Genomic DNA, 16,037 nt, shown 5'->3' on the forward strand with positions numbered 1-16,037 from the left:
AAATTAACTTCCTGCCTTTCCTTCTTTATCTCTTCTGAGTTTCCTTTTTTCCCTGCACTCCTATGTATGTATCTATACCTGTATCAAATACACTGCCAAGTCTCACAACTTCAGATTTCTATACCTTGACAACACCCTAACTGGAACCCATCTTTCATTTTCCTTGACCCTTTGCAGGTTTGTAAGTCACGGAGTGCCATCCAGGAAACATTCTCTTCAAAAGCTTCACATTTAAAACATTCCCACGTCCACACACACACACACACACACACACACACACACACACACACACACACACACTCTCTCTCTCTCTCTCTCCCCATATTCCCTTCAAGAAGTAACAAATGAACAAAGGTTTGTAAAAAAAAAAAACAAACCTCAGAAGTTATCCCCTAAGAGAAAACTTGGTCTCTTGTCCTCCTATGAAATTCTCTTCAATCATGGCCAGTCTGTGCCTCATGCCACCACTCACTGAAAGGCTTCAATAAGACTATTCACGCCAGAAGAGGTCTTAACCATGATTCTGTGATTCTAACTTTTCTCTAAAGTACATCACAGCTCTGGATAATGAAATCATCACTCAGAATTCAATAACTATTTCAGCTTGCAACAGCAGTGTTATTGCTGCTGATTTTTGGTTTTGTTTCCTCAGACTCTCTGAATTATGATTCAGCACCACCACCACATCACTCAGACAAACAGAAACGTTGTATGCAAGGGATCACTGGAGAAGGACACTGGACTATGTAGTGTATCCTTTCAGGAAATACATGGAACCATAAACAAAAAAAACCCACAACATCCCAACTTTCTGGTAAATCAGCTTCTGTAGCACTCTAAACCTAAAATGAAAAGCAGGATTAAAATATTTCAGTAGTAAAAGGTATTAATTTCTAGTTATCCACATTACCAATGTGCCACCATAAGATTGATCTTTCTTGCTCATTCATCTCTACTTACAACATTTAAAGCATCAAAACTGATCCTTGCAGAAAATAACATTAATTACTTAATTTTAAAAAGATTATAGATAAACTGCTATTACACCATCCCTGGTACCCACAGAGTCTTCCAGCCTTTGTGCAGGCTGTATGACAGCTACTTATATTCAAGGAATTATTCCTACATTTTGGTGCTTTTGAAGGGTTGTGGATTATTTACTGAAATTATGTGGTGCTTTTATTCCAAAGATACATTTACGCCTTACAAGCTTTAATTACGTTTCAAACCCATACTTTGAGGTGAGATATTTATATTTTAGAGATTGAAGATTCAAGGTGTGGAGGTAAGATAATTTACTCCAAGCCATATCATCAATCAGTGCCAATCTGGATGAACACCTTACAGTCCTGACCCCTCTCTTGTAATGCTTCTTTAACCAACACTACAGGCAGGTTCCAGGTTCCCAATTCCTAGGCAGAAGTGTGAAATGTAATTTACACCTTTTCTGAGCAAGTGCCCAAAGCCGTTTATGTCTGAGAAACTCAGCTCAAGAAACAATGGAACAAGACCTGTGCATCTCTTTGATGAAGGTTTCCTTTTTCACAAAATGTTCCCAGTGAAACACAAAGAGTCTGAAATGACAAAATCATTATTCACCTTTCAACTTTCATCACTGCTATGTTTTCAAGGGTCTACTCTGCTCTCAGGAAACTTAAGCCCAGGAAACACTTTCATTGGAGTAGAGTCAAAGTGTGTACTGAGAATCTGCCCCTCATCTGTTGCATGAATGGGGAAATTATTTTTGGACTTATGCTGCTCTGGCAGAATTTCACAACCTGAGTAGACTCAGCCAGCTGAGTCTCCACTGGCTAACTCTGGAGTGAAGCAATGCATCCAATGTCAAAAATCAAGACTACATCTCTGACATTCTCCAAGGGGAAAAAAAAATCTCCCTTTTGTAGAGAACTTTCATGCTATAGTTTAACAGACAATAAAGTGAATGACATGTGGGAGAACATACCATAATCTGAATCCATCAAGGCACTATGTTCACAGTGTTAAAAGGATCCAGCAGAAGCCCTTCAAAAATCCAGTGTTGTTTCGTAGCCTGTACTCAGGGTCTGTAGGTGGAAAGTAAGTTGAGGGCTACATGATCACTCCACAGCCAGTGCAGGACTACTTCAATCCAGAGCATGCTCTTGTGTGCACATTAGCTGAGTAGATTAGTCCAACTATGGACTTCTTTCATCACATCTCTCAGCAGACTGCATCCCTGATCTCTTACTTGCAGGGGTGTGCAGGTGAAGCAAGCCCAGTTCTGGCTGAGATAACCACCTCATCCGAGATCTTCGCAACAGTGTCAGAAAAACCCTGTCAGACTGTGTCCTTCCCTGAAGATCTGATTGTCAAACAAACAATGTAGCAATTTGGTAAAATTGAAATGCAAAAGGAGGAGGAAGTAATGGATAGTCACCTGACACACTGACACTTCAAAAGCTCACTAGAAAAGGAAACTAACTTCTTGGGTAAATGTTGGCATGTGAAAGTGAAATGAAGCATAAGCAAGGAGTGAGACAATGAACTGGTAAAAAACATGTTCTTTGTGTGATTTAGGAAACAAACATACACTTCATTAAACTGTCTAGCTCAAGGTGGCCAACACTTAGCAAGGAAGAATGAATAGTATTTACTGAGAAATGAATTTTAAAGAAGTGGAATGTGTGAGTGTATCCTGTAGGGACAGACTGGTTCTTTGCCTCTTCTGTCATCATACAGCACATGCATGGATCTCAAGGCTCTTTGCCCTGACCCAGCTTCTGTAGAAGAAATCATTATAGACAAGAGGTACTGAGTTTTGGCTAATATCTGTCAGCTTCAGCTCTTTTCTGCCAAGCTTTCTTTCAGTACAGTGTTTAGTAGAATTCTTTAGATCAGGCTACAAGAACTGAAAGTAGGAAATTGCTGATGATCTATAGTGGATGGGACATCAGAAGTTGCCAAAAGCAAATGTTTTCTGCCAGATGTGAAACTTTAGTCAGCTATCTTAACCCAGGCACAAATCTGATGACATCTGCCCAACTTGTATTTTACAGCTCAAGGACAATTTCATAGCTTTTAAATTCCATACTCTGTAGTCCTTACAAACTGTGAATCTAGGATGCATCCAACAAGCCATTTATTCTAAACAAAAATTGAGAGGGAGGAGACAAATGTATCCTGATAATTCTATCACACTCGTACTTTTTCTAAAAATATTTTGAGTACAGAGGAAGAAGTAGAAAGTACTTAATAAAAGTAAGCTTTCTTTCCAAATTTATTTCAGCCCTTTAATGGCTTAATATTAAACACCAAAGTAAAACAAACCAAAACAAAATCCTAACCAAAATCTAGCAACAGAAAGTTTGAACATTATGAAAATGTATTTTCCTAGTTTTTGCTTTAAGACAAAATTGCCAGTAAAAATAGTTTTATGAAACATTTTACTCTCAATGATTTATCATTTTCTGATACTCAAAGTTAGGCTGGAAGCTGTCTCAGTTATACTAAGTGACTTGTCCATAAGCAGTACAAATAGAACATTACATCTATGAAGTTTCATGTACAATAAAAATGTCCCAACAAAACAGCATGTTCTATTTTATCCTATTTGGAGAATTTCTGACTGTCATTAAGGCAATTTTTTTGGTCTTCATTCCTGTATATGTATCTTGCTCATATACAATCCACTTGCATTAGCGTAAAAAGCAAATTTCATTGGGGTACAATGTTAGAAGTGTAGAGGTAAAGTAGATCTCTTTAAGGAATTACTTGTCCCCCCACCAAACTTACAATATGTGTATCTAGTCTGGGTTTTATATGTTTTGAGAGGAGGATTAATAAAGACTTCCAAATCAGAGAGACACTGGTTTAAATCATGGAAAACCTATTTTAAAAATATCTTTACCACAGCACTTCAGCCTCCTATAAGGAACCACTCACAAAACCAGTGTTGCTAAGTTTTCTGAAGGCTACCAGTTTCTAGCCAACCCAACCAAGAAGTGATGAGAGTACTGAAACCAGAAGGTGGATGTCAGAGCTGGGAAGACTCTCAGTTTCCTGGTTTCTACCCAAATCCTTTCTGTGGGCACTGTTTAATAGCTGTTTGCAGCATTAAACTTTAGATTGAGCAATGTACTTGCATTTGTGTGCAATTCACAAATTATATAGCAACAGGCAAAGGACTATGCATGAACTTGGAGCTATGTGTAACAGCACTGAGAAGCTTCTTGGATTAAATCAGTATTTCTAGGATAAGCCCTCTGACCACAGCACTGTTCACTAGCAGTAGCAGCCATACACTAACACTGTCCCTTCTTTACTCATCCCTCCAGAAAAGCAAGTGGCTCAAAGTTCAAAATGACCTCACCAATTAAGAAGGTGTTGCTACCTACATGCTTCCAGTGACTTGAATCTCAGGAATTCCAACACAACGCAAAAGCACCAAAATCTATCTCCCCTTTTAATCATGGCAAAACATCATAGTTTGGCAAGACTCAATGACATGCCAGGATGCCACACTCTTAGAATGACAGCTAGCAATATTCACTTTCAAGATGTTGGTAACAACTGACGTGCTGAAAATCTTTTGTACAAAAAAGCAACTGTACAAAACTAACTCAGGGACTTCACTGATTTAGTACCCATGAGTTCTAAAGTTCACTGGTTTAGTAACCATGAGTTCTAAATGGAGCTCTACCATTTGTTCACCATCCTGTTTTCTTCTGTCCTCTCTCCAAATTAGATTCACAAGAGGAAAACAGGCCGATAAATTTGATGCAACTTGCCCAAGATGGCCCAGACAGTACTCAGTGCCTTGCAGGTCAAGATAGAGTTTTCAGTGCAAGTCAAATATTTTGGAATTAATATTCATGAACTGACTACTAATAAAAATCCCAAGTATTTGTAACTTGTGATAGCTGCTTCTAAAGGAAGCAGGTGCTTTAATTGCTGTTTCTTTTCAAACACAAACCTACAAAACCTGATGAAACACGACTTCAATAAACTGAAGCAAAAAGTATTAAATCAATGTTCCTACATGCCCTCTCTTAGCATATCACAGTATCTTTCATGCTTTAACTCCTGGTGCCAGCTGGATTGCAGGTTTCAGTAGAAACTTGCACACAGCTGGCTACTTTGAACTTCTGCCTTTATTTGGTCTGTGAATACACTGCAAGGTGTTAATAATTGAGAAACTGATTTCTGACATTAACACTCTAACTATAATTGCATATTCCTAACCTTTAGTAGCAATGTGAACAATCAGTTTTATAAGTCTATACAGTAAAACCTACACAAACACAAAATAATCCTAATAACAGTATTTTACTCTTTTACTATGCCTTTTTTTTTCTGAATGAAAACTAAAGGATAGTGGAATTGGAATAAATGGTAACCAATGTTTGTCAGATATCATTTCAAGATTTCATATAAAAGCAGAAGCTGATTTTAGAATTAATTTGTGATTGTTAGCAGTGTTTCACACATGGGTGTGGAATTTTAAATGGTCATTTACAACCATAAAGCTAATTAATCAGATACAAAGTGTAACCTCCTCTTCCCAACAAAATCTTTCCTTTTTCCTACCTACACACAGCAGGTATTGCTTGCCCTTTTACCATGCATAGTTCCTGAAAGGTGCTTAGGAGAGGAGGACAAGGACCACTCTTCTCTTTCCAGAGCAGTTTCTTGGTAAATCCTGCTCTCCTGAGAGCAGCTTCTCAAGAAGCATTCCTCTGGCAGGGTCACAAAGCAGGCTGACAATAGCTTTCCTCAGCTGCATGGGAAATGCTTTGATGGTAATTGACTCTCTTCCCCAGGCAGAGTATCAAAGTGCAAATCAAGGCTTCCCCGGGAATTTGGAGTTGGTTGCCCAGGCTAGAACAATAGCAGTGATGCTAGACAGTCTTGGTAATGGTTTCTATTTTAACTTCTGCCTTTATTTTTTCGAGTTGCCTGTCACTTGGCATTACTATCATGCTTGCTGACCAGCGATACGTTTGTTTTCTTGTATTCCCTGGTTTTGTGTAGCTGTATTTCACTATGGATTCCTGTAATACCTTCACTGCAAGCTCTGTGGGGCAGGATGGTTCCTGCAGTATTTGCACAGCCCAGTCCAGTGGGGGTCCAGGCCTCTTCAGTGCTCTGTTAATGCACAGCATTAAAACCTCAGGTCTGGTCACAGAACAGGGAGGAGAGTATTGGCAGGAAGTGAGACCTCTCTTTGCTCCTTGTCACCTGCTTACCACCTTGCATCAGTCAGAGAAAAAAAACCCAAAACAGGCAGGATGTGTGCAAGGAAGGAGCTGAAACAGTGCCCAAGTGAATGGAAAGTATCCAGATGGCTGTGGTAACTTACACGATAGGAGTCAAATCAAAACAAAATGAAAACAGAACCATATGCCATGTATCCTTCACTCTCTTGCTCTTTCTCTATCTCCCTGCCTTTCTCCTGGCTGTTGCCCCAGGTCTTTCTATCAGTATGGATAATAGTATGTTACTCATTTAAGTGTATGTCATGAATAACAATAACCTCTCTTTTACATAAGAGATCACGGATTAATATTATTCATGTAACAAATGTAATATGAACCACAAAATTATACTCATGTAAGGGTCGAGGAAGTGCAAGGGTCTACAAGGGAAGTTATATTTCTTTATTACATCCTTTTTATCTGGTATGCTGTATACTTATAAAAGAGAATATTAATTTTATACGTCTATGTTGCTATATGCTATAGAAATATCTACTCACAACCTGCTTGTATCTCAGGGGGAGTATTCAAAAGCATCATGGCAGTGGCAGCATCAATGTCAGGATCTGGAAAAATCAACCAATAAATACATTATTTACAACTGGGCTAATCTTCTTACCCCCATTGCTAAACTACAGGTTTGACCACGTCTCTGAGTGAAAAGGTATGAGAGTTCAGCACTCAGAGGGCTCACTGGCTACACATTAAATTTATCCCCAGACTTGCATGTGATCCCCTTGTTACCATTAAACAGAGTGGTGATCTATGTCACTTAGCCATACTTATGCTTGTGTGTGTATGATACCTTTGCTGTTAGCCTCACCAATTCCCTGTTTAATTCTGTGGAGAGTATTTAGATTTCATTACAAAGGATCTGAGAAAGCAGGAGCAACATCACAATTTGGAAGCAACAGACAGGGATGAGCTGACAGCTGAGGAGTGGGAAAGCACAAGGAATACCTGAGCAAGTACAGAAGATGACACTTGGTCATTTCTATTTGTCAAGAAAGATTTCAGCAAAGTTTGAGAAAGTGTTGGAAGACAAACTGCTGCAATTAAGAAAAAAAAAAGAAACTAGCATTTCATCGAAGCATCAATTTATTTGCATTCTTGTCCATTGTCACTTTAATATAAGCAAAAATAATCAGCTGGCTGCTGTTATTCTTAAATTGGTTTCTGAATCCATCATGAAAAGTCAGCTGACAGATGGTAAGTTATAGAGACAGAACAAAATATGATCCTTTTATAACTATATTCACTTGCTTCACACACAACAGCTCGGCTGCTATGGAAATGCAGGTATCTATGACAACAGTAAACAACCCCACAACGGCCACTGAATAAGCTGAAAAGAACATCTGCCCCAGCAAAGCGTCCCAGCTGCCCTGGGGCACAACTTGCTAATCGTGCAGTGATGCCGTGTGACAGAGAAAGCCGCCTATGCCATGTCCAAATAAATGAAGTGTGCAATTGAAGCAGACATAAAAACGCACACCCTAGCTGACTGCTGCCTCTGTGCTGCTAAACTGAATGACTAATGAGTATGCATTTGTTGGTTGGGGTTGGGGGTTTTTTCAGCTTGTCAGTATTTATACCAAATTACATACAAAAAAAAATTAATTTACTACTAATAGCTTCATGGCACTTTCTTTTGGCTATTATGACAGAAAATTACTTACCACTGTTAAAAATATCTGTATTTTTGATCTTTATATATTTCAAATCTATTCCCAGTAATGTGATGTGGTATAAAGCCCTGTAATATATTAACAATACAAATGACGTAGACAGGATTTCAAAATCTGCTTAAGCCAAACAGAAATTCACTTGACTGCAGAATTTAAAAAAGGGACTTTTTATTTGTTTAAGTATGTACTACCTTTCTGTGAATAGCTACAAGCACTCTTCTAAAGGCGACTGCTCTATTATTTAATTGCTAAAACAAGGAAACAGTGTAGTGGGTGTCAAACTGAAACTGAAGTAGCAGCAGCAGCAGGTTTAGTATAAAAGGTGCCTGTGTCTTCTGGACAGGTCAACATTTTCCATAGAAAAAGCAGCATTATCAACTTATGTTCAAGTCTGAAGATACCTCAAAAGCAGAATTCCTGCTGCAATTATCTATGCTGAAAGTGCCATTTCCCAACAGCATCATTCCCAAATATGTGCCATGTTGCAAGACTGGATCCACACACCACACAGCAAGTGTGTGCTTTCCAATTAAAGAGGAATAATCCATCTAATGTTAAAAAGCAAGACAAAAGAAGCCTGAGAAAGACAAACCAAATTCACCAGAATTCTTCCCTCTTTTTCATACCATAAAATTAAGAGATTCTTAAAAGTTGAATTTAGCATATCATAATTCCTACAGCCAACTTCAGCATTTATTTATTGGCTGTTCCTAAATTTTGCTTTGTTTTAGTTCAGTGGATGACACTAACATAATGCGAATTTTGTTGCTGAAAGAATAAAAGGACACTACCAGGAAAAGCACGTTTCCTGATGACTTTGGGTTTTGTTTGTGTAATAAACTCTGTGATCTGAAATAAAATTGATGCAACCAGTTTCTGTTGAAAGGTGCATTCTTAGCCTTTGGACCACTAACGGTACCACAGTGTTTCTGCAATGACGTAAGATGCGAACGCGAGCTGCTCACAACAAGGACTGCATCTGCACAGCTGTCTCCCACAGCATAGCCATGTCTCAAGCCCATCCACACCTGCACCAGCTGTCTCCCACAGCATAGCCATGTCTCAAGCCCATCCACACCTGCACCAGCTGTCTCCCACAGCATAGCCACGTCTCAAGCCCATCCACGCCTGCGATGTTTCTGTTTCTGCTGGTATATTTTTGAAGAAACTAGACAGCTATTCCATAATGCCTTGGCAGAGCTAAGAGAGTTCAGAGGAATGCATGAATGGTGGTGTCAGTAGCATCCAGGAAAATGTGCTTTTGGTTTTCCTACTGCAAGGAAGAAAGAAAAAGGAGGGACTGGTGCACAAGTGAGACAAGGGCTGAGGGCCAGCTGTCTGAGCCCGCAAAAAGAGGCAGATTGAAAAGCTGGCACATTCTTTTGCATCACTTTCGTCCACAATCTGGAGGCGTTCTCATGAGCTGTGTGTCAAGAAGAGCCAAGAATTAGCCACGAGGAGCAGCACCAAAGGCATGGGACTGAAAGGCACCTTTGCTGGGACTGGCACTTCTGGCTTTGGCTGCTGGTCCCCACCAGTGCCACCATGCTGATGGCCCTTTCCCCACTGCCATTCTTCTGTAGTCTCTTCCACGTGGATGCTCCCCTTTGTAGCTGTAAGGCCTGACCTTCCTTACTGCTGCATTCCCACCAGTTGCTAACTGGATCCTGTCCCTTCTACCTGGCCTGTGTTCGTGCAGCTGTGGATTTCAGAACTGAGATCTCTGCCCTACCTGAAGTCTGTGATCAACACAAAGGCTCCTGAAGTTATTAACAGTGGGTGGTTAGTGAAACATGATTGCAGGAACATCTTTCCCTAGGAAACCAGGTTAAAAATAACTACATATAAAGTTTTGGAATATAAAAAATTAAGTATTTAAATGAATGCATTCTGGCTTCTTTTTTTGCTAATTCAAGTAAATGGTGAACTGACTGCATACATGAACTGTTAATTTTTTGTCAGTGAAAAGCAGATGTCCAGCCTTCCCTGTGAAAGAGTGAAGTAAGGAGCAATGAAGAAAAGGAAGGATTGCGGTGTTGTACAAAGAAGTAAGAGTGTGTCAAAGTCTCAAACAGGCAACACTGGAGAGTGTTAAGAAAATAATGACAAAAATTGCCAGCAGCCACAATTCTCCCTAACAACTGCAGTCTAGCTGTACATTTGGTACTTCATGCTGCAGTCTGAAGTGCTTGACCAAGTCTGGTGCTTGGTCCCTCACGCACCAAGGATCCATTGCAGGGTACCAGAAAGGACCTGGAAGAAGCCTTAAGCACTTAGAAGATCTTGTAAGGCATGAAAGGCATCAAGAGGCTGGATTTCTACTACAGCTGCAGTACCTCCCCTTGCACTGCTCTGGCCAGCATTGCTCTTAAACACAAAACTTGTTTTCACAAAGATGATACCAGCGGTGGTATGAACCTCATGGCAGCTCTGTTTGCTGCAGTTTAGATTCATGCCCCTTGTCAGCAGAGTCTTCAACAGTGAACACCAAATCTCTAAACATTTTTTCACTGAAAGAACTAATCTCTAGTTCTTTCAGTGAAAAATAACCTACAGTATCACTCTGGAATGACATCTTCTACGATATCGTCAAGATGTACTTGGAGCCAAACTCTGCTTTGCATGTTACCTGTATAGATCAGAATCTGTCTTGCACAGACATGTGAAGTGGCAAAATGGTAGGCATGAAATATTTAGCATGAGATTACATACAAGCAATGCAGAGGATAGCCCTCAGGTAGCAGACTCTTTATTCTAGAATTCACAAAAAATAATTAAAATCAGTCATGTACCTGAGAAAGCCAGATGTGACAGCTGTTCTTTTTTATGTTGTGATCTCTGATCAGAGTTCATTTTATAGAGAGAGAAAGTGATTTACAGTAATTTGTATTATTTTGATACTATTTTAAACTTTGATCAAACCCTTCAAATCCATCCCCTTCCAATTAAATAAAAATTAGGGTAACATAGTGCCTTTTTGGCTGTGCAAAAGGAAATTTATCTTTACAGCCATACCATAAGGTTTTAAAGAAAATAGCAGCTAAAGCAGTTCAAAGCAACCATGGCCTGAATTTTCCAGCACAGATGCCTAGAGAGAGGCACTTAAGATGCATATTTAGGTATTAAGAAAATGTTACAGCCAACTGACGTAAAAGATGTAGTTAGTAAATAAACTGCACCATCTGTACACTACAACCATTGCTGTGGTATCTCATCAGGAAGGAATTTATAAGATCTTCTTTTAATTTAAAGTTACTACCTCTAAAATAGAACTATTTTTGTGAAGTACTTCACTTTACCATTCAGTATGCTAGTTTTTGGCCCATTCTACTTCTGCCTCAGCATCTTCCACTGCTTTTTCCCATTTATATATTCCTACTGTAGATGGAATGCCTAAAACCTAGTGCCAATGTACTCAAAAGGCAGAAGTTCAGATTATTCCTTGTCTACAAATCAGTCTTTTAACCCACTTCCTGCCTCACTTTCTAGCACAGACCATTCCTACACTTTTTTTTGTTATTTGATTCTTTGATATTTTCAATTTTCATCAGTAGTAAAATGGTGCAAAAGCAACACTGTCTTCCATCTTTACCTTCAGGCTTATTAAACTGCAACGGAGCAAAGAACAGCTTGCCCCTGTTTAACTTCTCTGTTAACAGATGTGCCTTTTCCCTTCCCATATCATGATGGTTAACCTTGGTATATGTCAGGTCAAAACCATAGAGAATAATGAACAGAAGGAAGGCTTTTTTCTCCCCATTTCCTTTTCTTTCTTTTCTATTTTTAATTTATTTTGCCTAATGATGGAATAAGAATATAGCTGTTAAAATAAAGTTGCAATGTGCAAGACAGAAAGAAATACCTGAAGAGAATTTTAAGTACTGTAACTCTGTCAAACTCCTTCATGTGGGATGCCACTGAGTCCACTTCTGAAATATTTAAATACGGTTGAGAAGTTCTCTTAAAATAAACAGAATACTTGTGGAAGAGTACAATAAACCAGTAGGATTCATAACCAAGATCTTGGGAAGAAACAAGAAGTTATATTCATATCTCAACAACAGTGCACAAAAGACCAAGCATGAGAATTCTGGAAGCTATATACAATAGAGGTCAGGAGGAAGCAACTTCATTAGTAATGCCAAGTCACAGTGGAGCATCTCACACTCCTTAAATAGATCTAGTATGAGACACAGAAGAAGAAAGGCACAGGTCTAAATGAACTACTAACTTTTCCTATTTAGGTTCATTTCCGGCACTGCCAAGTAAGCTATGGCACAAGTATTGTAAGAGGTCTAATTTTAAAAAATACAGAACATTTCTCCCAGAAACCTTCTTCCTGCTTCTCTGTTTTGTTACATTTGTATTGTCATGAAGCAACACATACAATTTCCATTCTCTAATAATACCATTTTATCAGCTGAAAACCTGTAAACCAAACATACAGTTACAATGTATTCTTGTTAAGAATGCTAGCTTTAATAAAAAGAATGATAGTAGAAAGAGTTACAGTAGGTCTTATGCATGCACTAACTCAAAGAGGTTCATTTATCATTCAGAAAGCTGTGGGAAAACAAAGCATCCTAACTTTTCATCTCAGGAGTAAAGACTGAGATCATTTAACTGTTAAAAGACAGACTCACAATACTGATAGTCATTTTACCAGTGCAAAATAAAAAATATTTTAAGAGACACCTGACTAAAGAGAGATTAGACAACATCTTACACATAAAGATGATGCATTATAGCATATATAGCTTAAAAGCAGGTTGGAGATTTTTGCTTTAGTTTTGTTCCTTTATTTTAATTTTTTTTTTCATTTTGATGCACATTACTGGCAAGGCTAACTTTCAGTGCAGAAGGACGTGGAGAAAAAAAATCTACCAATCACAAAGGCGACAGTGAAGTTTTTTGACTCCATCCAGCCTGTGTGGCTTGGAGTACTGAACAGAGAACACCAGCTAGAGAAAACGCTGGCCAGTGAGCTAGCACAGAAGAGGGAAACAATTTGCTGTTCCATCGTGTACTTACCTAATTTTTGATCAGGAATTTCAACCATCTTCTTGACTGATTGCTGCAGCCTCAGCTTCTACAGTGGAAGACGTGATTATGAGGGCTGTAACTCCTTGCAGCCTTACAGGTTGCAAACATTTTTTTTTTTGACTGAAGAATACACATACACATAAACACACATGCTCTTTGTACCCATTTATGCAGATGTGTGTTATCTCTGGGACATCGAGGTCATCATTGCTCAACCTTTCATCATGTCCCTGCTGCTAACAATAGGCTTCTCTTTCAGTAAAGTGGGAGGATGGCCAGCAGAGGAAGTCCTCTATAAAACTGTGACCAGGAAGCAGTCCTCTATAAAACTCTGACCATTTAAGACCAAATAAACCATACCCTATATTATCCCATACCAGTGTTTTTCTAAGCACTCATTTCCTTTTCACTGCTATTTCAAAATATATTTGTGTGCACCAGGCCTTGAGAACCAAGTACCTCTTTCAGTCCAGCAAGCACAGGACATGCCAGCTGGAAAAGACCCAATGCATTTCCCTTAGCCTGAGTGACCCTTGAGGAAATGTCTTTAGTCCCCTGCCTCCCTCAACCACTACAGTTTCCTGAAGTTCTGCAGGAAAAGGTGGCTTCTGGGTACTTTCACCACAAGGTGAATCTTCAGGAGGGCTTCACCCAAATGTCCCAACTGTTGGAATGACCACGCCACAATCCACACCAAGAACAAAGTGAGGAAAGACCTGGGGAGGTGAACATAAATTCCCCACTGGTTTCAGGATCCAGACAGCAAAGGGGCAAACATCACATAAACATGAAAACAAAACTGAGAGGGGTATTTCAGGGATTTGAAGAAAAAAAAGTTGCTGGTAATGATGAGAAAAAGGTCAGGCATGTGAGAGCCAATGAGAGCAGTGTATATAGCATAAGAGCCAAATGCAGTCTAAAACCAACATAAGAGCAGAAAGGATGAACAAAAAATCCAGCAGCTAAAATAGCTGTGTGCTAATAACACAGGCAGACTGCCATAATGGAAGAGGAACTCAAAGCACTAGTGCTATTACAGGAAAATTCACAAACAGGGTGGAACAGAATTATTAGTGAAACAGGTGTCAAAAGGTCTGCGCTTTTCAAAGAAAATACAGATTTTATATGGCAGGATACTGTTATGCCATAAAGAAAGAGCAGACTTCAGAAATAGAATAAAAAAGAAAATGTTTGGCAATGCTGTGGACAGATGGTCAAAGAAGATTTCTAGAAAGAGACTCTGGGTCTGCTCTTGACTTCTTACACTAGATATAGATCTGGATAGAGTTCTGCATCATTAAAGAAATGGGAATTACGTCAACAAGGGAGACTAACTTCACAGTGCAGATTGGAGAACAAATGCTATTAACCATGGTAAGACCAGTTATTCCTGGATGTGACAGCTGACAAGTTGCTTTATCCATGTTGCTGAATGATCAAGAATAGATTCTATTCTGCTCTTTATGTTAAATAATGAGGATAACTTTGGAACAGGAGACCATGAAGCAATTCAGTTTAGATTAACAGGGAAGGATAACAGGAAGCCTAATTGTTTAAGATCTATTATTTTGAAAGGGCAAGTTCTGATGAACTAAATACTTCCTGTGGAACTCAGGAAAACAGACTGGACTGAGGAACTCTATACCTCACCCTGGGGAAAGCTGCAGTTTCTGCAAGTCACTGCACAAGACCTAGATCAAATGTGTATCTGGAGAAAAGCAGGGAAGATGCACTCTTTGAAAATAAAACCACAAAAACCTTAAAAAAAACCAGCTAGACAACCAAACCAACATGGAAACTGACTTTACGACAGAAAGCAGAGAGCTTGGCTTGCTCACTTAAGCAAAACAAAGACAGAGGAACTAAGACTTTCAATATGAGGTAATCAGGGGATGCAGGGGTAAAAAGCAAGGTAGAAGGACTATTAAGTTGAAAGATAATTTCAGTAAAGCAACACTGGCTGAAGACAAGACTGGCAATCAGAACACTTCTAGTAAACTCTTCTAACAGGAGCTGAAACACAGCAAAAAGTCTGCATGTGAAGTTTCAGAAGTATTTACAGTGTGCTGCTGCTCACAAGGTGACCCAAGGGAAGGGACCCTTTGGAAGCTGCCTTCCAAACTGCTTCTCTAGGGCAGGTAAGCTCTCTGCAAAGCTATGACAGAGAGGGGAAGAGCACAAAACACAGTTGTGAAGAAACTATGGCAGTGAAAGCCTATTAGCACAAAGGCTTAACTACATAAACTTGCAGAAGGACCAGGATGATGTCTGACAAGTACATGGAGATGCTAAGGACTTCTCCAGCTCTGTGGATGATGACTGAGCACAGGGACTGATGTTCAGCATGGCTGGAACAAGGTGCTCTTCTGCTCCTCTGAAGGAAATCAATGGAGGAAGACAGTAACACTGCCATCATCTGAAAAACTCGTTCCACTCTTCCTGCACTACTCCTTTTAAACCTCTTTAATTTTCAAATAAAGGAAATGACAGAAGAGCAAGAATCTAGTATTTAAGGACTTTTGATTTTTTTTTGCCAGAGAGCTTCTCAAGCGGGCTGAGGAATGAGGCTCAAGCCAATGGTAAGGCAGTGCAAAAAATACCAATGCCATTTTTGAAGGATTATTATCATTAAGTATGAAAACAAAAATAGGCTTTGAAGATCTTGGAAGTCTCACTGCAGATGTCTTCAAGATAACCCATGGAGTAGCAGAATTACTTTCAAATTACAACAGTTAATATTGTGAAACCACACTGGCCAGTTCTGGTGAAAACTTCTGGTTAAAGCAACATGGTGAACACAGGCTGAACACTGAAGAGACCTTACAGTGAAATTAGTCAGCCTTAGGCTGGGGCTTTAACTTAGCTTAAACAGCACACATAAGAACAGGAATTATTTAAAAGAACTGCAACACCATTTGTTTAGACTAAATACTGCTTCCTAATTATCAAAGTTTTTTTGTTTCTTACTTCCATACTTCACAAAAGAGATTTTGTGGAAGATATGCTGCAAACCTGAAAAAACTTCTCAAAACTTCTCTTGTTTTCATTTCCTTGAATTCAGTTGAATTCCACT

At 39.2% G+C, this 16,037-nt stretch overlaps 1 protein-coding gene across 7 annotated transcripts in view; it reads right to left on the reverse strand.

The window, feature by feature from the left end:
- Positions 1-16,037, reverse strand: part of FOXN3 (forkhead box N3) — a 205,088-nt gene that overhangs the window by 20,088 nt on the left and 168,963 nt on the right. For 4 of the 7 annotated variants that reach the window (XM_054515189.1, XM_036383974.2, XM_036383976.2 and 1 more), the window contains one exon: positions 6,734-6,799. The exons of 2 other annotated variants lie outside the window; for them this stretch is intronic. In XM_054515189.1, the coding sequence (XP_054371164.1) occupies positions 6,734-6,799 (66 nt within the window). The remainder of the gene's footprint in view (positions 1-6,733; positions 6,800-16,037) is intronic. One more of the 7 variants, XM_036383975.2, reaches the window with a different exon arrangement.

Source organism: Molothrus ater, chromosome 6 (genome assembly GCF_012460135.2).
Source record: "Molothrus ater isolate BHLD 08-10-18 breed brown headed cowbird chromosome 6, BPBGC_Mater_1.1, whole genome shotgun sequence".
In the NCBI taxonomy this organism is placed as follows: Eukaryota; Metazoa; Chordata; class Aves; order Passeriformes; family Icteridae; genus Molothrus; species Molothrus ater.